At 42.2% G+C, this 22,735-nt stretch overlaps 1 protein-coding gene across 2 annotated transcripts in view; it reads left to right on the top strand.

Moving 5' to 3' along the window:
* Window positions 1–22,735, top strand: part of RASGRP2 (RAS guanyl releasing protein 2) — a 172,088-nt gene that overhangs the window by 100,524 nt on the left and 48,829 nt on the right. For both annotated transcript variants that reach the window (XM_063438727.1, XM_063438726.1), the window contains exons 6-9: window positions 7,919–8,069; window positions 20,420–20,593; window positions 20,912–21,028; window positions 21,967–22,248. In XM_063438727.1, coding sequence (XP_063294797.1) covers window positions 7,919–8,069; window positions 20,420–20,593; window positions 20,912–21,028; window positions 21,967–22,248 — 724 coding nt within the window. The remainder of the gene's footprint in view (window positions 1–7,918; window positions 8,070–20,419; window positions 20,594–20,911; window positions 21,029–21,966; window positions 22,249–22,735) is intronic.

The following is a 22,735-nucleotide window of genomic DNA, read 5'->3' on the forward strand; positions in this document are numbered from 1 at the left end:
CCCTATGTATATTAATGATTATACCTCCATTGTCACTTGCCTTTATTTGTTTATTATTTTTATTTCCTTGCACGGATCACAATATCTGGGGGATGCCATTTTGTTGTCCTCTGTCCATCGGGTTTGCAATTTGCCCTTCTGGGATTCCTATGATGGATAGTCGGATATTAATTTAGCTTAGCAACTTAAATGGAACTTTGCGTAAGCTCTACCCTTTGCCAAATATCATGCTTCATACAAGAAAAAGTAGTCCATACTTTTTCTTGTGTATCACTAAAAAAAAAAGGTTTAATTTAAAAAAAAATATAAAAACAGATGGAGAAGGAATGATTTATTTAACCCCTTAAGGACACCGCTTCAAAAGCTTGGCTTGCACTTAATGACACAAGCAATATTTGCATTTTTTTGTTGTTTGCGTTTAACTGCAATTTGCATTGTACTAATTTATTGCACCAACACATATTTTATACCATTTTTTTTAAGGACAAAAAGGGCTTTAATTTGATGTAACATATATATATATATATATACAAACAGTGTTTCTTGGCACTCACCCTTTCATGTGTATAGTTCAATTTAGCCTGGGTGCAATCCAACGTTGAAAATATATAAATAGAAATAAAGAGATGCACTCCAAGGACTTGGTAGATTAAAAAAAGGGGTAGTTTATTCCAATAGGTATAGCATTAAAACATTTTAATGCTATACCTATTGGAATAAACTCCCCCTTCTTTACTTGGAATGCATCTCTTTATTTCTGTTTATTATAATAAAAATGCTGATTTAATTAAAAAAAATACAGAAAAATGCAAAACAATTAAAATATAGTTTTTTCTACAGTTTTTGCAACAATAATGTGTGCATAATTAGTGCAGGTTAAGGAAAGTAATTAAAAAATAAATTAATTTACCTAAGGTTATTTTGACACTTTTTACGTAGCCATTTCACAGCCAATCTCTGCTAAATATTGGAGTAAAATTGTGGGTTTCTTTTTTTTTTTTTTTTGACACACAAACTTATAACAAAAATCTTCTCATGTGTATTTTGTAAAGTTGGTGTGTGCTATTCCTGTACAAAACTTTATTTTGTGTTCAGCTACATCTGCTTAGTACAACGATATCCCTATTGTATGTCTTTGGCACTATTTTGTGAAGCTACAGTGCCATATAAAAGACCTGTCCATTTCAGTATTTACAGTAGAATTTTAAGAGACGTTTTAAATGTTTCACGCCTATGTTTCATTTTGGGGTATTATAGCAGTTTGACTGTTCAAAAAACCCCACAAAGGCCTACCATTTGTAAAAGTAGACACTCCAAGGTATCTCATATGGTGCATATTGAGCCTTAACATGCCCCAATTTTTCAGAAATATATGTCAACGTTTGTGGTAGAAAACATTTTTTTCAGGGATATGTGGATGTTGAAGAGGCACATTTGAGACACACCACTATCATATTTTTCAAAAGTGCATGCTGGGCCCAAGTCTCATTTTAGCAGCTCAGGATTGCAAATTACCTCTCAAAGGTCACATCTATTTTTAAATATAAGCAGCTCATCTATTCAAATTATGAACAAGTGCATACTATTTACTGTGAAAGGGGGAATATCTGGTGTAAAGTTATCAGGGGGTAGTACCCAGACATCTGCGTCCTGGACAACTCTGTCACAGATTCCGGAACTAAAACACAGACACACCACAAAGAGAGAGACACTTGTAATACCGGTCTTTAGAATAGCCGGGCTATGCAAGCAGCAGGGCCGGATTAACATAGGGGCTGATGGAGCTGCAGCTCCAGGCCCAGGCCCAGGCCCATGGAATAGGCCCATTTAAAAAAAAAAAAAAAAAGTCTTTTTTTTTTTTTTTTTACTTTTTTTTTTTTTTTTACACACTACTCTTAGGTTTGCCACCTGACTGATATTTAAAGGCACATCTGTTATTTGAGGCTGCCTTGCCATGACGGTATTGCAGTAATACCAGCAATACAAATGCAAATATTTTCTCAGTTTAAACGGAGATTACTCTGCAATACCAGCACCGGCCAGTAGGGGTCACTGTGTATGGAGAGAGGCAGGGATAGAAAGTTACAGCATCTCCCTGCCTCTCTCTACTCACTAATCCACGGTGGAGCAGCTACACAGCACAGAGTCCAGACAGCAGCTCTCAGCCTGCAGAGACAGACTAAAGCTCAGGTATGTGAAGGATAGGGGGAAAGGCAGCAGGGAGACATGGGGACACTGAGACCTGAGACACTAGGGGACACATGGGGACACTGAGACACTAGTGGACACTGGGAGACGTAGAGAAACTGAGACACTGGGAAACATGGGGACACAGACACTAGGGGGCACTGTGAGACATGGGGATGCTGTGAGACATAGGGAACACAGTGTCCCCATGTCTACCAGCCAGTGTCCCTAGTGTCTCAGTGTTCCCATGGCTCCCAGTGTCCCCTAGTCCCCCTGTGTCCCCATGTCTCATTGTCCCCAAATGTCAGTGTCCCCAAATGTCTGTGTCCCCATGTCTTCCAGTGTCCACATGTCTCCCAGCTAGTGTCTGTGTCCCCATGTCTCACATTATCCCTATGTCTCCCAGCCAGTGTCTCAGTGTCCCCATGTCTCCCAGTATCTGTGTCCCCATGTCTCCCAGTGTCCCCATGTCTATGTCCCCAAGTGTCTGTGCCCCCCATGCCTCCCAACCAGTGTCCCTAGTGTCTGTGTCCCCATGTCTCCCCGTGTCCCCTAGTCTCCCAGTGTCTGTGTTCCCATATCCCTCAGTGTCCCTAGTGTCTTAGTTTCCCCAAATGTCTGTGTCCCCATGTCTCCCAGTGTCTGTGTCCCCATTTCTCCCAGTGTCCCCAAATGTCTTATTGTCCCCATGTCTCCCATTGTCCCCATGTCTGTATCCACAAGTGCCCCCAAGTGTCTCAGTGCCCCCATGTGTCTCAGTGCCCCCGGGTCTCTGTGTCCCCATGTCTACCCCATCCTAGTGACACGGAACACACAGACATGGGGACACTGGGAGAAATGGGGACACAAACACTGGGAGACTAGGGGACTGGGCGACATAGGGACACTGACACTGTGATACATAGGGACACTGATGCCAGGCTGGCCTTCCAATTATTTGGATAGGCATGCCCCCTTTTTGGACATGTTCGCCCCTTTTGGCAGTTCTGATCACGTGATTCGAGTCAGTGGCCCACCCTTTTACCCCACCCATTGACTTCCTGCTTCACTTGACACTGCTGTTAATTAGATGAAGAGATTAGCATAGAGTATGTGTTTTCTTATAGCTGCATCCTTTGAGTTTCCCTCCAACACCAACTCCATCAGATACATGACGCTTGAGAGGTATGACTGTTTTAGTATTTTTGGTCGATAAGATTCTATAATTAGGCCCCATCATTATTGTCAGCACCAGGCCCACTGGGGTCTTAATCTGGCCCTGGCAAGCAGAGAATAGTCAAGTTACAAGCCGAGGTCGAAGGAGTAAAGAGAAACAGAACAACAATAGGACAAGCCGAGGTCAAAGGTCAGAGAAGACAGGATAAGCGAGAGACAAAGCCAAGATTCGGTAACCAAACAGATGACTAAAATCACACCCCAAAACCGGTCTACTTATTCAGCCTGGGTGTGGAAAATTTTAAAACGGTGGCCAATACATAGGCCAGGCTGAAAGGGGCAATCAGGGCAGTAATAACTGTTCTCAGCTCTTACGCCCCTCTTGTAACACACCCTGTGTGGCGGGACTCCTGCCTAACTGTGAATTGCCCTTTTTCTATGTGTGGATGTGCCCTCCTAGAATGTGTGTTCCCTCCTTTTTAATTTTCCCATTTCAGTAATTTTGACAGTAAATGCTGCAAAATACCTTTTGACTACCCGGGGGCGCTCCGGCAAATGGAGCGCCCCGGCACTCCATTTAGAACATTTACTCAGAATGTTCACACCTCACTAACGAGGTGTAAAAACCGCAGACCGCAAGGGAACAAGCAGTGTGTGCTTTCCCTGGGTGGCTGCCGGTTTGTATCACCGAACACCCACCAGGGGGAGCATTCGGCTTCCAAACCGGCCTGCGCGCACGGTCTTCGATCCCGGTGTCAGGGACCATCCTACCTGCTCCTGACAGAGCTATAATCACTCGTAGCTGCCCAGGCGAACTCTCTTTCTGGCGAAAACCATTCCGTCCCTCGATGCTGATTGGTTTGAATAGGTTTTGGGCCTTTTAGCGGATTGGTGCCATCAGGTTTTGCGCCCTATCTTCTGATTGGGCCGCAAAACTCCTCTTCTCTCGAGCACTGATGGGTGCAGCAGAGTTTCGTGCCAGTTCTTCGGATTGGACGGCGAAACTCCTTCCTTCTCTGAATGCGGATTGGTGCGATTTGGTTTGCGCCCTTTCAGCTGATTGGTAGTTGCTTGGTTTAGGCGTGAAGTTTGAATTCGCCAGACTAAACCAAGCAACGCCATGGAACTAATTTCGGGGATGTACAGAGCCTCGAGCCCCAAACATTTGACGCTGATATCTCGGACTCTGTACATCCGATCGCCCCGCTTTTTGCAGGGATTCGAGGCTATTCCTCAGTATATGTTTTTTTAACCCTGTTCCCCCTTCCCGTCCCAGGGCACCGAGCCCCAAAGCTCACCCCCCTGTATGTAATGTGTATTCATGTGTGTCCCTGTGTCCTGTTAGTATCTCCCAGAGCGGGAGATGGTTATCTGTCACCCAACCTCTTCCTGCCTGGGATTGTGTTGCAGGGGTCTGTGCATGAATCTGTGTGCCCAAATAAAGATTGTCAAAGTTGTACCCTGGAACTGTGTGCCATCCAGTTACTGGGGAAATGGGTCTGACCTATTATAACTAAAGGGAATAACTAACCGGGTTACCCAGATCCCACTACACCCTGCACCTTTTCTGGATTTGTTTTTTTTTTTTTGGGGGGGGGAGGGATTGATGGAATCCTGAAGCAGAAGTGACCTGCCTTGATTCTTCTGCTAGGCTCCACTGATGGTCCCCCTCTGTCGCAATCAAGCAACCCTGCTTGAGCATTTGGGAAACCTGTGTGACTCTTCCGGATTTTCCCACTTGTCCATATTATATTACAATTTATAAAATTTTATCCCATATTGGGATCTTTTGGATGGGAAGTACTGTTTAAATCCCAGTCTTCCCTTAAAGTTCATGAAGGATTCATCAAGTGAAATATGTTTTTTTTTGGGTAGAAATAGTGGCAAATTTATCGTAAAAGTGGGCAATTAGAGGGCGTATTTTATATAGAATATCATACTGCAGATGACCTTTTGGGGGGCACTAAAGTGCATAAATCACAGTATGTCTTCATATCTGTCCCTACTCATTGTCTGGGGAAAAAATAGGGGTATTGCAAATGGGTTTTTTAGACCAATACATCCTAATTGTAGCCTTTTTAATTAACCCCATTAGCATTGTCAGTGCCCAGAATTGTTTCATTTCTGGCACACTGGTTGGGTTCCATCTCTCTTTACTGGCGATAAGATACTCTTGATTGCGTGCAAGATTGTGCCACGAGTACAGATTAGTCTGGGTGACCATCTCCCCAAAAATCTCATCCCCCTAGAACAGTTGCATACAATCCAGCGCATTATAGCCAGACAGGTCAGCCTGTATGCCTGGATTAGCCGTCAACTCTGGGATGTATTGTGAAAAATTATTAGGGGGTACCCAGTCATCTGCGCCATGTTCAGCATTAGGGGAATCAGCGATTTCTCATGATGGTCCTGCAGTATCTGGTACATAGTCCCTGTCCCCTGCGTCACTCTCTGAGGCAGTGTCAGTTGCCTCTGAGTCTGCTGCTGACAGGGCATAAGCCTCCTCTGTGCTATACTTCCTGGGCATTATGTATTAAGGTTAAACGTTAACAAAATAACTAAACATTTTGTTTTAAACTTTTCTTTTCTTTTTCACCCCTCACTAGCTTATCATTCAATTCCCACCGAGGTCCACCCACCCAACTAACTAAATAAATTATAAAATAAAATATTACAATTTAAATTTAAAATAAAATAAAAAAAACTAATTAAACACCTGAGAGTAAAAAAACAAAAAACTAGATCACAGTAAAATACTGTGATCTGTATATTGATCATTGCTGGCAGTGATCAATCAGCAGGGAAGGTTTTTTTTATTTGTATTTTTTTAAAGAAGGGTAAAGGGGATTTGGAACCTTATGTGACACAATTTATTCACTTCAGGGACACAAAATAACAACGATCCGTCTCTCTCCACTTCAAAAACCCACAAGAGGTGGAGGGAGGCGGATCTGATATACCAGCAGCATTGTGACTGGCTGTCACAGAGATCACGTGGGCTGGGACATCGTGATTTGCTGTTGCTGGTCTGCCACTGACTCAGAGGCACCAAGCAACAGCGTTAACCCCCGCGGTCGCTGGCACCGCAGCGATCAGGGGTTAATTTTAGAGCAAGACGGACTGGGTCCGTCATCTGGCGTTAAGTGCTTCCCCAGCATGACGGACCTGGTCCGTCATCCATCATTAAGGGGTTAAAAACAAGGCATGCAGAGTGACAGAGCTACTTACTTTAAAGAGCAATAGTCTCTTTGAGAATAGCAAATGCAAAGGATTCCATTTTTTTCACATTTCTCTCTAATATTTATCATAATTAAATTAACACGAAACAAAATCGGGAGAGTTGCTGAAATATATCATATTTAAGGTTATTTGATAAATTGGCAGTTGCCTTGAACTGATCAGTGGATTTCAAGTGTTACACAAAAACAACCAAAGTCTCCAACTATATTTTTCTTGCTTGGCCATAAAATTGTATTGCTCCCCAATCGTTTTTGTAAAACCTGATAAGTGATTTTAAAAAATGCCCTTTTATCACACGGAATACTTCTAATTATCGTAATAATGGCTTATACATTTCTAGACATGAAACCAGACTGTGGGATGTATCTTGTCTGCGTATGTTGTAAACATTAACACCTCCAAATAGAACTGCTCTCATGAGAGAGTCATTTTCTTCAATGATTATTTTTGGTCCAACACAAATCATCCTAATGGACAAAGAAACACTGGAGATGCTGAGAACACATGACCTTGAGCTAGCATCAAAACCTGGTCTGAGATCATTGCATTTGTGAAACCAGCTCACATGTTTTCAAAAGGCTGTATAAAACAAACAATACAACAGTAAAGCTTTCTGTGCTTCACAAGACAAAGGCACAAATATAATACATAAAACATACACAGATACAATTATCAAAGTGGTGAATAAAATCATTCTGTTTTACATTTTTCTTTCAACACAACAATTACATATGGCACATTGTATAGATATTTATAGTGAGACTTTATTAATGTGCAAGCTCATGTAATGACAAATGTATGACAGTTTCTGGCAGTGCAACTTTTTGTTAATTCAACTAGTTGATATTTTCTGTAATTTATCTTCAAACACTTATGACTGTGTCTTTTCTCCATTTTCCCCCCTTTGAGGGATTTATCAAAGCTTCATGTTGTGAAAAGTGGTGCAAAGATCTACAAAGGGATGAGTCACCAATGGGATGTACCCTATGGTTCCACTGTTTCCATGGTAACTGTCCACCATTTTGGTATTTGCACCATTTTTTAGAATATGACTCTACGATAAATCTCCTCTGTCATTGTACACTGTATAATACTAATCTATAAGGCATATATTTTATAGTAATGTAGGCTGCACTATGAAAATTGCACATTTTTTTTTGTTGAGTAAAAAAAACAACACTTTTTTAAAAATGTTGTGTTTATGGGAAAATTAAAATAAAAATAAGCAAAAGTTCACAGTGATTATTTGTGATGAGACAAACTCCCAAAGTTTCAGTCAATTTTGTTTGTTTTTGGCTAAAAATATGGAACACCTCTAACTTATCTTGTACCATAGCCCATCCTATGGCTGGAAACGACAAGTGACACAACGTGGACCAGTTGGTGGTAGAGTACGGAAAACATCCCTCCTGTTTGATCACCTTGATCCAGCAGAGCTTGCAGAACATCTAACACACCTGGAGTTCCACTCTTTCTCCAAGATATTGGTAAGCTCAAGATCCTAAGCATAGACAGATTTGTTCATAGTTAAATTGTATAAAGGATGTACAGCATCAACATAGAGAATGCTTTGTTTTTAAGTAATAAATACAATATTTGTGCTGTAAGTATCTTAAACGATTAAAGTAAGTCAATCTTATGACAAATTGTAAGCCAAGCTGTTTGCAAGGTTGAAAGTTAATTTTCACTATAGTCTGCTGTTTCATGAAGTTAGAAATTATTAATAACTTAAAGGGAAACTCTAGTCACCAGAACTACTACAGCTTAAAGGGACACTGTAGGCACCCAGACCACTTCAGCTCATTGAAGTGGTCTGGGTACCCTGTCCCTTTTGCACCTAGTGCTGCAATATTATTCATTGCAGTTCCAGAGAACTGCAATGTTTACATTGCAGCTCGAAATCTGCCCTCAGTGCCCTCCAGACAGGCACTAGAGGCCTTCCGGGAATCGAAACGGACCTTTGGTCCATTATCGGACGCTGGACGTCCTCACGCTCCGTATGAGGAAGTCCAGTGTCAAATTTTCCGCTTAGGAAAGCATTGATTAATGCTTTCCTATGGGGAAATCCTAATTCGAGTGTGTCCGTTGCCGCGCATGCGCATTGGGTCTCCCCCACCGGCTGACGTCGGCAAGAAAGGGGCGTGGGTGGAGCTTGACCCAGCACCGAGAGACATCGGCCCTGGATTTAGGCAAATGTCATGGCCAGACCCGATGATTTTCTACGCCTTCCCGACAGACCCGCAGCAACAACCCTTGCAAGCCGCTCGACCCAAGAGAACCCGACAACAGGCTACACGCCCATCGGGAGCTAATGTCTGAGACCCAGCAAGCAGTAAGCCTTCCCGGTGAACCACGGACTTTCACCTAAGGAATAGACCAGGGGTAGGCAACCTTCGGCTCTACAGATGTTGTGGACTACATCTCCCTTGATGCTTTGCCAGCAATATGGCTGTAAAAGCATTATGGGAGATGTAGTCCAAAACATCTGTAGAGCCGAAGGTTGCCTACCCCAGGAATAGACCATTTCCTAAATGGACCCCTCCGAGAGACAACACGCGCAAGACCCTATGGACTAACCAAAGTTACATTGTACACCCCGCAAACCGCAAGTATAACGCCATGTTGGCGGTCTCACTAGACACCCACCTGGACACTATGCTCACAGAGCCAGGGGGGGGGGGGGGTCGGGAACAAGGGACACGAAAGAGGGGCCCGAGAGACAGATAGCGGTGCCCGAGCTCCCCCTCCCCCTCCCCCTCACTGATCTCCTGATCTCCTGAAACGTACGAATATCAAAAGGGCATACCACTGGAGGGAGGAGAGTGTTCTGTATTGCCACTTCAGATTTACAGAGCATCTAATGAGGGATAATGACAGGGACCCAGGCACACACAGGGATTAAACACACACTGGCCGTGCCACGTGGCGACTATATAAGATGATTACTTAGGGGGGATGGGGGGCCAATCACCTGGCTGAGCTCAGCCGCCGGGGCTACCCGACCTGCAACGAACCTAGGGGAGCAGGCGGGGGGCAACGCCGGTGGGGCTCACCCGGGTGGAGACCACCGCCTTCACAGGCGAGAGGAAGATGAAACACAAGACACACTGTGTCTCTGCCTCCTCCTGGGGGGATAGTGCATAGAAATGGGGGAACAGGGGAAAGGTACACCCCGGATGGGGGGAGGCGCAGTGGGAGACAACAGGCACACTACATTGCTAGACTAGAATCTGAAAGGGCCACAATAACACCGGTGGACCATCTAAGAGACCCCTAGCCACCCCCCCACCCGGCGAAACAGGCCAAGAACATAAAACGGGGGAGAAGGGTGGGAATCTAACTGGCCAACCGGAAAGGGCAATACCTGAAGCTTACTGGGGACCCCATACCATAATTGTTCTTTACCAGTTATGTTTTAATATGTTGAAGAAATGTTATTGAATGTTTATGCCTGTATTATGTTCTGCTGCCGAACAAGGACACACCCATGCACCGACACATACACACTCATGCCGGCCCTTAGGCCAACACACACCATGGCAAGGAAATATAGAACACCACTCCATACATCATCCTACAGAGCCGAGAAGGGACAACACGGGACACAATCCATCCCAAGGACAACAGGAAACCTTGCCGGTACTAGACCGAGCACACTCTCCTACTGACAGGTACATCTGGACGTCCTTCCGACGCCCCACAGGCAGAGGCGTCACCGTACAGGTGAGCACACCGCGCAAACCACAGGTGGTAGCGTGAGACGCTGCTCCTCACTGGTCAACGGAGCGCTTACAGACCCATTCACCATACATAACGGCACCCGACAGGGCTGTCCCCTATCCCCGCTACTGTTCATACTAGCTCTGGAACCATTCCTGATACACATTTGTCATAACAGAGACATAACTGGGCTGGAAACAGACAAAACACACCACAAAGTAGCTGCGTTCGCAGACGACCTCCTCTTCATAGTCTCCAACCCGGAAAGCTCACTCCCCAACATCATGAAAGACCTCCAGGCGTTCGGAGATATCTCCAACCTGAAAATCAACCATTCCAAATCATATATCATTAACATTAGCATACCGACCAAACGAGCTGAACCGCTACGCCATAGCTTTCCATTTCACTGGGCTGAAAGCAAAATAAGGTACTTGGGCATATGGCTAACAAGGAAGAGCGGTGACTTATTTAGAGAGAACTTCGCAGACATGCTTAAAACATTCCAAAATGACATGAGAGACTGGTCGTACCCACATATATCGTGGTTGGGACGAGTCCAGGTCATTAAAATGAACATCCTCCCGCGACTTCTTTACCTCCTCCAGGCTATCCCGATAGCGATACCTAAAACATTTTTCACCACCCTTAACTCCGTGATGACTAGATACATATGGAACGGAGGGAGACCCAGACTTAGACTCACCACCCTGATGCAGCCCAAAGATAAGGGAGGGCTGGCCCTACCAGACTTCCATTTTTACTATGTCGCCACACACCTACTGAGGGTAATGGAGTGGTCAAAGGATGGAGTATTTAAACTATGGAAGATAGTGGAGGAGGCGGAGGCAGGTAAACCGATATCCGGGATCCCCTGGATGAGGGAGACCACAGATAGCCAGGAACTGTCAATATACACGAAACACACCCTAGATGTATGGCGAAGGGTCTCGAAACAACGGGGCCTGGCGCCGTACCCATCCCCATTGGTTCCGCTAGCCCACACTGAAGCCTGCCCACCAGGCTTAGACCCACGGGCATTTAGGAACATCCTCCCAACCCCTACACCGCACTTGCACCACATAATACAGAACGGTAAATGCAAATCGTTATCGGACATGATGTGGGACACTACCCCCACCTTTATGCACTGATTTAAACACACTCAACTTACCAATTTTGTCCTCACCCTACCTCAGGGACCAGCGCTCGCAAGGGACCAAACCACGTTCGAAAAGATATGCATGCAACCAACCCCAGCCCCACACGGCGTATCCCTATCCAACTCCATGCTCCAAACTGAGACCCCACAAGAGACACCCCAATTCATGGGAAAATGGGAGGCGGCACTAGCCACCACATTCTCAGACACAGAGTGGAAAACCATGTGCTACCTTACACACCACTGCTCAGTACATAGCAAAACACAGGAAACGGCCTACAAGATACTGACAAACTGGTACAGGACACCACATCTCCTTCATAAAATAGACCCGACCTCTGCTGGAGGTGCGACAAGGACCTAGGCACCACAAAACACATCTGGTGGGAATGCGAGATGATCAGGCCATACTGGGAGGGGATCCACAAATTACTGGAGATGTTCTCCGACGCGCCCCCTGGAACCGGCAGCGATGCTACTCCACCATACAACCATACCCAGATCAAACTACAAAAAATCTATGACTATTAGAATATTAAACGTAGCAAAACAGATCCTTCCCCAGCTGTGGAAACAAAAGAAAACTCTGTCACTACTAATCTGGTTCAACCAAATGGAGGAACTCAGATCGATAGAGGAGCTGACTCTGACAACCACGACCAATCCAACGACTTACACCGACATATGGACACACTGGATCCTAGAGACAGGAAAGGAAGGGGCCGAACACCCAAGGGGCCAGAGACACAGAAGGGAGACAGAGATTAATTGGGAGCGAGGAAGCCATATTCGACCTACATGCGCACCACAATTGGGAATGTGACATGACCATTTGAAGGGCGACACACACCCTACCCTCAATCAATCGAAGGGAAGACCGACCCGATCCTTGACACAGAGGGCCACGAGTAACCCTCCCCAAGCACCAACCATCCACATGTTTAGCACCGATAACATAAAAACAACCTACTACACAGGCAACTCATAACACACAGGTAATACCTTGGAGTATAACACACAAAAAGACCTTTGAGCCTATATGCTGGGGGGCGGGCCTCGTGGGAGGGGGGCGGGGGAGGGGATGGGGGGTGGGAAGAGAGGGGAGAAATGCGACGCCCAACAAGTGAATGAATCATATATTGCAATTGAGGCCTGCGCGCCAAAAAGCTACTCCCCTAACCATGGACCTGCGAGTCCACTGTAAGCCAAAAATGAATGACTACCCATTCACATCCCATTGTTCTTAATCTTGTATTTCCAGTTATATTGCTTATCTCTTCCTACTGCAATGATGTAATTTGAACGTACAAAAATGCTGATACATTATAAAAAACGAAACGAAATAAAAACGAAATAAAAAAAAATAAAAAAAGAAAATGGGTTGTGTGACAAACCAGCCTTATTTCATTGACTTTCACCGTATGTTGTCACCCAAAAGACTATTCTCACTACTTCTGGCTCCCAGCACCTTTCCCTTCAGTCTAATTACCTAAAAGCGCCCTATTCCCTGACTGTAACCAGAGTCCAGAAAACTGCAAAGACTGTAGCCTCAACTTCCTGCCAACTTCCACCCCGATTTTCCCCTACTTCCCTACTAGCTACAAGAGCACTTTTTGGAGGGAGAGTGCCTCAGACTATGTGAGACAATTGCTTCTTGAGAGCCGGTGGAGCGCTTTTATTTCATCCACAGGAACTACCAACATATGATCGGCCAAAGCCGTAATCGCTCTGGAACACTTTTAGGCATGAACTTTGTGTGCAGACAGTCAAAACCTTACCCCGGTGGTGATTTGTCAATTTTGTGGCGCTATTTTCAACATATGTGCTCAGATCAGAGCTATCTGAGGATATATCATGTGTGGGGTTCCTGTAGGTTTTTATTATGTTTTTGGGGTATTTTGTGTTTTGTTCTCTGTTAGAGATGTCCCGAACAGTTCGCAGGGAACTATTCGCCAGCGAACATAGCTATTTTTACCCTTCTACAGGCTTTGCATTTCCAACAATTGACAGCCTGTCTTTTTTTTCCCTCTGTTCCTTTTTGTATTACTGTGATTTTTTCCAGCAATACAAGTTCTAATATTGGGTCTTGGAGGAGAATGGGCCAGTATTTTTTTTTTTTTTTTAATGGTTTTTATTTTTCAGTATGGAGCTCTATATTTTGTAATAAATACATACTGAAATTTCCCTTTCTCTGGTTTTATTTTCAGACATTTAACAGACCTTTTCTTTATATTCATTATTCTCAGAATTTCGGATTTACTTCTCTAGTGTATTTTTTTTATATCCCATTTCTAATTGTTTATCTTGCATTTCAAAATCATTTTGTTCTTGAATATTTTCCTTTAATTCTCATGTATTGCCTTTTTGCTTTACCTTTAAGCCATGGTTTATAGTGATAATTTAAATTATGCACATCTATGCTGTTGAAATAACATTGTTTGGATTTTGTTGTTGTCCAAGAAAAATGTCACATCCAAAAAGTTAATCTCTGTCTCACAAAATTCTGAAGTAAAATTTTAATTAAAGTCATTATGATTAATATATTCCAGAAATATATCAAACTCTGGAGATTCATAGATGATAATATCATCTATGAATATCTGCCATAGGACCATGTTTGCCTCCCAGCCATGTCCACCCCAGATTAAATGATCTTCTCAATATCTCATAAGGGTATTGGCATAGCTATTATAGCATATTATGCTGGGCAGCATTATGACTTGAAGAGCTTCATGTGAGTTGTAGTTCAGCAACAACTGGAAATCCATCTTTTGGACACCCTTAAAGGGACACTATATTCACCAGAACAACTGCAGCTGTCTGGATTTGTTCTGGTGAGTAGAATTCAGGCTTTTTGCGACCCCGGTGACCCCGGTATGTATGCCTCTGGACACTATGGTCACCAACACAACTCCAGCTTATTGTATTTGTTCTGCTGAGTATAATCATTCCTTTTAGGCTTTTTGCAGTAAACACTGTCTTTTCAGAAAAAATGCAGTGTTTACATTACAGCCTAGTGATAACTTCACTGGCCACTCCTCAGATGGCTGTTAGAGATCCTTCCTGGGTCATGGCTGCCTAAAATGAATCCAAACATTCAGTATCTCCTCCCTCTGCATGCAGACACTGAACTTTGCTCATAGAGATTCATTGCATCAATTCATCTCTATGAGGAGATGCTGATTGGCCAGGACTGTGTTTGAATCATGCTGGCTCTGCCCCTGATCTGCCTCTTTGTCAGTCTCAGCCAATCCTATGGGGGAAGCATTGTGATTGGATCAGGCCACCACTTTTGCTGATGTCAGCAGACAGCTTGTTTTTCTGATGCAAACAGCATGCAGAGTTACAGCTTCAGGCTTGAATACAAGTAAAATTTTACTATTTTTAGGGAGGCATGATGGGGACAGGGTGGCTAGATAGTGGTTTTAACCCTATAGGATCAGGAATACATGTTTGTGTTCCTGACCCTATAGTGCTCCTTTAATATAAACCTTGCTTGTCCTTTCAGTTACTTATGCTACGTGTGAAGTTTCTGATATCTAACATGTTATTGGCACATCTAAGCACCAGAGTGGCTGCTGAAAGTTAAGTTTATGAATTATTAAGTTGATAAAAAAAAATCCCATACAGTCGTCTGATGTACAAGAATTATAAATTGTTCCAGTAATGAAAGTCCTTCATTTAGTCATCAGTGGATTACTGTAGATGCAATTGCTTCTTGTGCAAACTTGACCTTGATGGTCGCATTGACCTTGTATTTCCCCAGGCATCTGTACTAAGATTACTACTTGGCAATAGTGACTAAAAATAAATTGTTGTTGCTATATTAATTTTCTATTACAATCCAACCTTCTTAAAAAGTTTAGATGTAGAAGAGAAGGTAGCTCTAGGTGAACCTATTACGTAGGCACAAAAACAATGTTAGCTTGCAGTATTGACATGTGCTGGTTTCTTGTTTGAAATGATGACATTGCGATAAGTATAAAGTTAAGCCCTGGATGGCTGTTTCTAATGAGATAATATTTGATGGGTTAGAATATAGCTTTACTTCAATTATATGCAGACGTTATCATTATTATTATTATTATTATTGACATTTATAAAGTGCTGACATGTTCTGTGGGCATGTACAACTGGGGGGAAAACCGTACAATATTCACAGACCAATGTAAAAGTTAAAAAGGGCTCTACCAGTTAGCGGAGATCTAGCTGTTAAAGGTCTTTAATACTAGATTGCACGTGGGCTTACTAACGTGATGATGTGAGATCATCACTCTGTTCATGAACTAAGTGTGATCAGCGCACTGCAAATTATTGGATACAAGGAATTAAAGCTGTTGCAATGGTAAATTGTTAGTTTGTAGTAGTAATTTGCGATCTTGAAAACAATGTATCTGAATTTTCAGTAGAGAAATATTCTTTCATAAGTGAGTCTTTTTCAGTATTAGTAACTATCAGCAAGGGAGAAAAGGGAACACAGCAAAACAGTTCCTTAATGGAACATTGCAACAAAAGCAGAGCCTATGAGAACATTCTGGGAACAATAACAACCTCATCGGAAATAAGTAGTTATGGTGCCAGCTTACCTTTAGAGGTTATACCGTCCTCTAATGGTTTATTACCAAAGTCTTCAATCCAGCACCATTGACCTCTGCCCCTGTTCTTCTGATGCTCTGAGATTCTGTGAAGTCTTGGACAAAGATTGGTTCAAGGCATCCGCTGATGCTCTAAGCCAGTCATTAGCTCCCCATTCACAAAACTGCTTGATAAATATACAGTGTTAACCCCAAAGTTTGCTCGCCAGTTCTGCTCCTCGCTGTCCCCATTGACATCTGGTTTCCAAATTTCAGCTAGAGGAAGCATTGACTGCTGCCAGGCAGAGGCACCACTGACTGGCTTAGAGTGGTCAGATGGCGTTCTAAACTAGTCAGTATCTCCCTAATAATAATAAGGTACATACCTTTTTTATGATCGAGAAGCTACTGATTGGCTTAGAGTGTCAGCGGATTCTCTGAGCTAATCAGCGACACCTACTCTGCGAGGCTTGGTGTTTAGGAATCAAAGAAAAGTGATGGGACAGGGGCAGAGCTAAATAACAGTGGATTCAACTCTGTGGTCAAACTGTCTCTGTACAATATAATCACGGATTAAAGCTGGTACCATCGACCTCTGGACACCATAATAACTTAATACAAATTAAGTTACGGTGCTCAAAGTGTTTTGTTTTAGCAATGCTGTCTATGGAGAAGCATAAGAAAAGCACAATTTAGTAGACATTCAAAGGAGCCAAACTTCAATTAGTGGAGTCCAAGGAGCAGCACAGTATCATAATGTAGAAAAGTTAATCATAAAGAGCAAGCCAGAACAGTTACCAGTCCTTATTAAAAGTCCATACAGCAGAACTTGAGGGTGATCAAAGGAGCAAGAGGAGACAGCCAAGTCTAGAGCCACAGGAATTTACACAATCTGAAAAACAGAACCATAGAGAGTGAGCAGGTAACTAATGGACATTTATTTTGCCAGGAGAGAGATTATAAGCAGGCTTAACAAATTCATAACTCCAGAAAGAGCAATCAGAGGGAAGAACCCAAAGTCATGAATTCCATTACTAACCTGAAAAGAAGAACAATTAGGCAAGTGGAGAACATGAGGGTTACGGCCAACATGCAGAGTACAATAAGAGTGCATCAAAGCAGTTACAGGGCTTGTTTAAATAGCTTGCCAAGATGTTAGTACTCTGGTGCGTTGTTTTAAAGGAAAATAACTGCATACAATTTAAAGTAACAGCAACATATCTGAGTAAACTGTAAGGAGAACTGTCAAGCTAGGGGAATCATGACATTTGTTTTGAGACTTATTCCAATTTGACTATTTCGACCCAGCATTTGCATTTGCCTTGTCAGCTCTTCATAAGTCATAATTATATAACAAAAATACTCATTTTGTTGGGGCTAAAAGTATTTAGGTGCGTTAAATGCACTTGGCTCCAAATCGTTCTTTCACTCACAGTCACATAATGGTTCTGCTTGACCACTGTACAACTTGGAGATCAAGGTGTTTAACTGTGTGCCAAATGGTAGGAGCAGCTTTGAAACCCAGTGCGTAGATGGGGCTAGGCTCTGTACTCTCCTTCAACCCTCTTTTACAACAGATTGCTTTGAGGGAGATGCTAAATACTGATCAACATACAAGGCAGTCAAATTGTGGTGTCTCAAATGTTGATGGATTACAACTCCTAACTGACTTTGTCTGAAATAAAACATAGCTGGCAGGATTAAAGTTTATTTAAATAATCTTTACATGACTACTTCCCAAAGCAGATGCCAGTTTCATTAGTCCTTTCACAAACTGGAACCGTGGGTGCTCTTTCATTTCCCCTAAATGCTGTCTCCCAATTTAATCAGGTGCTAGACAGTGAGTATAAAGCACTATGCTGATTTCTGGTCATAGCTCAGTGGGAAGCAGGAAGGTTTTACAGTAGACAACATTAGATGCTCAGTTAATTTCTAGACCAAGATAGCAACATTTCTAGACTCTCATTTGCTAAAATAGCGATGCAGCTCCACACATATAGACTGCGCAAGACAATATTATTATTATTTTTTTTTTTACTATACACTGTGTATGAACGTCTGATAACCACAGTTAATCTCTGTGTCTGGATATTGGAAATACCTAAGGTTTAAAGTGTACAGGTCTTGGCACACACAGTTTAATGTAAAATTTAAATAGTTTTCAGGTATACATGCATTAGCATAATTGTTATTGAATGTATAGATTGGAAGAAAAACCTATTTAAAATAGGTCTGTGTTCTGAGACCAGGATAGCTGTAGTAGTAGAGCACACGTAGAAGCCAAAGTGATTACAATCCCATTCAAGATTACATATGACGCAACACATAATGGTCAGTGAACGGCCGTTCGAACAACGAATTATGCAACACGAGAACACAGGAGGAGAGGTGAGTATTGTGGGAAAATTTATTTGACCACAGGAAATGGAGTGGACTTGAGCGCCTCCTTGGGTCAAAGCTAGTCAAGTGTAGGAAAAATACATAAGACAAAGTAGTCTAGATCAGATATGAAGAACAGATCCTAAGAGAAGAAGAGAAGAGGAAGCGATTGGGGAAAGGTAAGTTCGGCACAATAGTGCCGCTTTAACTCCTTAAGTACCAACCTTCTGGAATAAAAGGGAATCATGACATGTCACACATGTCATGTGTCCTTAAGGGGTTAATATTAAACTAAAGACCAAAGTTGTTGAATTAAAAGCATATATGACTTTTAGAAAGTTTCCAGTTTAGCTATTTGACCTTTAATTTGAAATTCCCTTCTTTTTATCTTGTACTTAAATTCAATACCCTATTTTAAAGGGATACTGTAGGCACCCAGACCACTTCAGCTCATTGAAGTGGTCTGAGTGCTGTGTCCCTTTTGAACCTAGTGCTGCAATGTAAAACATTGCAGTTCCAGAGAACTGCAATGTTTACATTGCAGCTCTAAGTCTGCTCTCAGTGGCTGTCTACCAGACCACCTATGAGGGTGCTTCTGGAATAGTAATGGACTTTTGGTACGTTATCTCACTCTGCATGAGGACCTCCAGCGTCAGATTATCAATCCTTTCCTTTGGGGAGGTCTAATGCGCATGTGGGATTTACGGTGCATTAGACCTCGCTCATCGTGGGACGTTGCAGAGGCGGGGAGGCGGGGCTTTCACCCAGCACTGAGGGACATTGGCGCTGGGATAAGGTAAGTCAATAAAGGGCTTTAAACCCTTTATTTACCAGGGTTAGTGGGGGTGAGGGAGGGGGGAGGCAGAGGGATTGGTAGTGCCAGGAATACAGCTTTGCAATGAGTTCCAAGTTGGAAAAAAGATGTTGCTTGTGTGCCATAAAAGCCAAATTCATGCATTGCTTTGAGAATTCTTCAGAAATTATACAAGTAAAATGTGGGGAAAATATTGACCTATCCCCAACCAGTTCTTCAGCATAGCACTCTAAGTTGACAATTGACTGGCAGAGGAAAGCAGGGAAAACCTACAGACAATCCAACTGTTTTCTGGCACAGCAGCCACATTACATGCAATGCTAGATGCTCTGTTGTTAAAAACCTTTTGGCTTGAGACATGTTTATTAAAGGCATGATTAGATGGGACATCTGCTTTGTTGAGCATTAATAAATCTACTTGGTTATCGGCCACTTAGTAAACCTATACCAGAGAGAAATTAAAAGGAAGATGAAACTTAAATAAAAATGCTGAATAGCTACTACAGCCCTCGAAAAAATACTAACGTACCAAATGTGTTAAGCTGTTTAGTTCCCACTACTGTTTCTTCAGATGCACAGTTTTACATATTTCCAGTTTTTACATTTTTAGGTAAGTCTGTTTGTTTGGTGTTTCATTTTGTGAAATTTAATGTCATTTTGCTGTTGCAACTATAACAGTTATGAAGAGGTGAAATTAACTCTTTCATTGCATGTAGACTGAGGTTTGCAAATACTTTGTTTTTGGAAAACAAATGTAACGTTTCTCTTTGTAATTTGTAAGATGGAATATTTATCCTAAACCCATAATGACTCAACCCATAGCTTAATTGGCTTATGCGCCAAGTATGGAATTTAATACTTTTGGTTATGGGTAAGAATCCCGGAAGAGTCAACTCAGCCTTTCAAGTCAACATCTATTAATAACTGCTCTTAAAGTCTGTAAGAATATGCTAAACAAGTCCCCTTGTTGAGAAAAGTGCTGCATAAAAAATAATTGCTATTATTATTATAATGTCAAATGAAAAAAAAAAAATATTAGGCCAGGTTGCACATTTTTTTGACATAAAAAAGACGAACATAGAGCTGTAATTATTGGATGAGAGAAATTTATTTGTAGCTACTTTTAATTCCATGAAAAACTATTGAATTCTACTTGGACTTCATTGTATTATTACTTTTATTCCTTAGTTTCAAGACTATCACAGCTTTGTCCTTCATGGATGCACAGTGGGGAATCCTGTGCTGGAGAGGTTCATAGCCCTTTTTAATGGTGTATCCCAATGGATCCAGCTGATGGTACTCAGCAAGCATACGCCACAGCAAAGGGCAGCTGTCATTAAACAATTTGTGCATGTTGCAGAGGTATGCAGGTTTCACATTCTTTGTCTGATTTGCCATAATTACTGTCCTTTCTTAATTCTGAATCTGATCTAAATAAAAATGTGGGATTTTAGGTAGGGATTGTTTGAAGGACAATATCCAGAACTTGATAGTGGACTGTTGTTTTTTTTTTTTTTAAGAAGAGGTGGGTGCATGGATATATTCTCAATAAGAAGGTTGGGACTATGACATTATCAAATTGAAAAGCAACTCTAATAAATGGATATGGATTGATAATGTGGAAAGGTTGGTGGGCCTAAATCATAATCTTCCCGTAAATTCAGTTTGTGTTTTCCGCAGAGACTGCTTCAGCTACAAAACTTCAACACTCTCATGTCGGTGGTGGGTGGGCTCAGCCACAGTTCTATTTCTCGTCTGAAGGAAACTCAGTCCCATATCAGTCCAGAGACCACTAAGGTAACTACAAAGCTATGCAATTTTTGTGTATTATTCCTCAAAAATAGTTGTATTGAAATGTTCCCTTACGATCACAAACCATTTTAGCGGTATGCAAGTCACAACAAAAACTAGCTGAAACAGTTTCTAAATAGTGAGTTTGTCTTCTTCAACTGTCTTATTTTGGAATAGTTAATATTAGTTGTTTTTTTAACTTAAATTCATTTTTCAAATTCCAGCTTCTCAAAAGTAAAACAAGGTAATTCTTAAAGTAAACAAAGATTCTAATTTCCATAGTCTTCACAGATGATTGTATTTAAAAAAAAATGTGTATTTTTTTGGCACAGAGGAAAATGTCTATGGATGTGGGTAGATTGTAATATTGCAGTCATTTAATAATCTTCATAAAGATTTTGTGCAGTGTAATAAAATTACAACAAATGCATTTATCTATTGTCTTGCCTCACATAGCAAACTAAATAGTTGATATTGTTGCCTTTGAGTCTGCAGAATTCTAGAAGATAAATAGAAAAACTATATGCTCTTAAAAAATATACTGTAATTCAATTCTAGTTTGCCTTGTGACGTTAAGGCTGTGTAACCCAAATATGCTATAAGTTAAAATAAAATAGGGGTTTGAAAGAAAAAATATTTTTGTACGTTGTTGGTGTATCATTCAGCTCTGGGGAGAGTCGGATCTCTGCCCTAGTCCCTGCTGACCTATTATATGATGGTGGAGGTGGGGGCATTCATCACGGCAATTCAAATATATGCTGTCCAGGGTGCAAAGGGTAGCACTGCTATGTGTCAGTTATTATCTGTTGCTGGTTAGGGGGGTTTGTGATCATTCTTCAGTGATTTTTATCTACTGCATATATTGTTCTGTACTTTCCAACCATTTTCATGTATATGTTTTGCCCATTACTACAGAGCTCAGTCTCATTTTTTGTTCACTCTAGGTGTTTGATTCACTCTTGGAGCTTCTAACTTCTTCAGATAACTATTCAAGGTATAGACGCAGGTTTGCTCTTTGTGAAGGTTTCCGTTTCCCAGCTCTTGGTGTGCATTTAAAGGACCTGATGGCTCTACATGTGGCTCTTCCTGATTGGAATGATAAGGCCAAAACCACCATCAACATCTCCAAAATGCGTCAAGTCTACAAAGTTGTTCATGAACTCACAGAAGCCCAGAGGTTGGAGCCACCGGTGAAGGCAAACTCAGATTTACTCAATTTGCTCACGGTGAGACTACTGTTCAGACATAACCCAATAATGGCACAGAGTTAGAGAAAAAAATTGTGGTGAGACTGTGATTAATCAGATAAGAATGTCTGTCTGAAACGTCAAGGGGCTAAACGCCCCCAAAAAGCGTAGGTTACTATTTAGAGAACTCAAAAGGCTGAGCCCAGACATAGCCTTCCTCCAAGAAACTCACCTACCCAAGACTTTAGGGCTGCCCCTCCGAGACCACATATATAACACGAGCTACGAAGCCAGGACGCACTCCAAATGCAACGGCGTAGCGATTCTGATACATAAGAGATGCCCTATACGGGTCACAAGCATAGAACCCGATCCAGACGGACGATACATAATTATCTCGGGAACACTGTTCGCACACACCATCCACTTAGTTAATCTATATGCACCCAACAACCCCACCAGAGACTTCTGGACACTCATAAAAGACAAACTGGCAGCTTTGCAACACGACATAGTCATAACTGGC

The sequence above is a fragment of the Pelobates fuscus genome, chromosome 12, assembly GCF_036172605.1.
Source record: "Pelobates fuscus isolate aPelFus1 chromosome 12, aPelFus1.pri, whole genome shotgun sequence".
Lineage (NCBI taxonomy): Eukaryota > Metazoa > Chordata > Amphibia > Anura > Pelobatidae > Pelobates > Pelobates fuscus.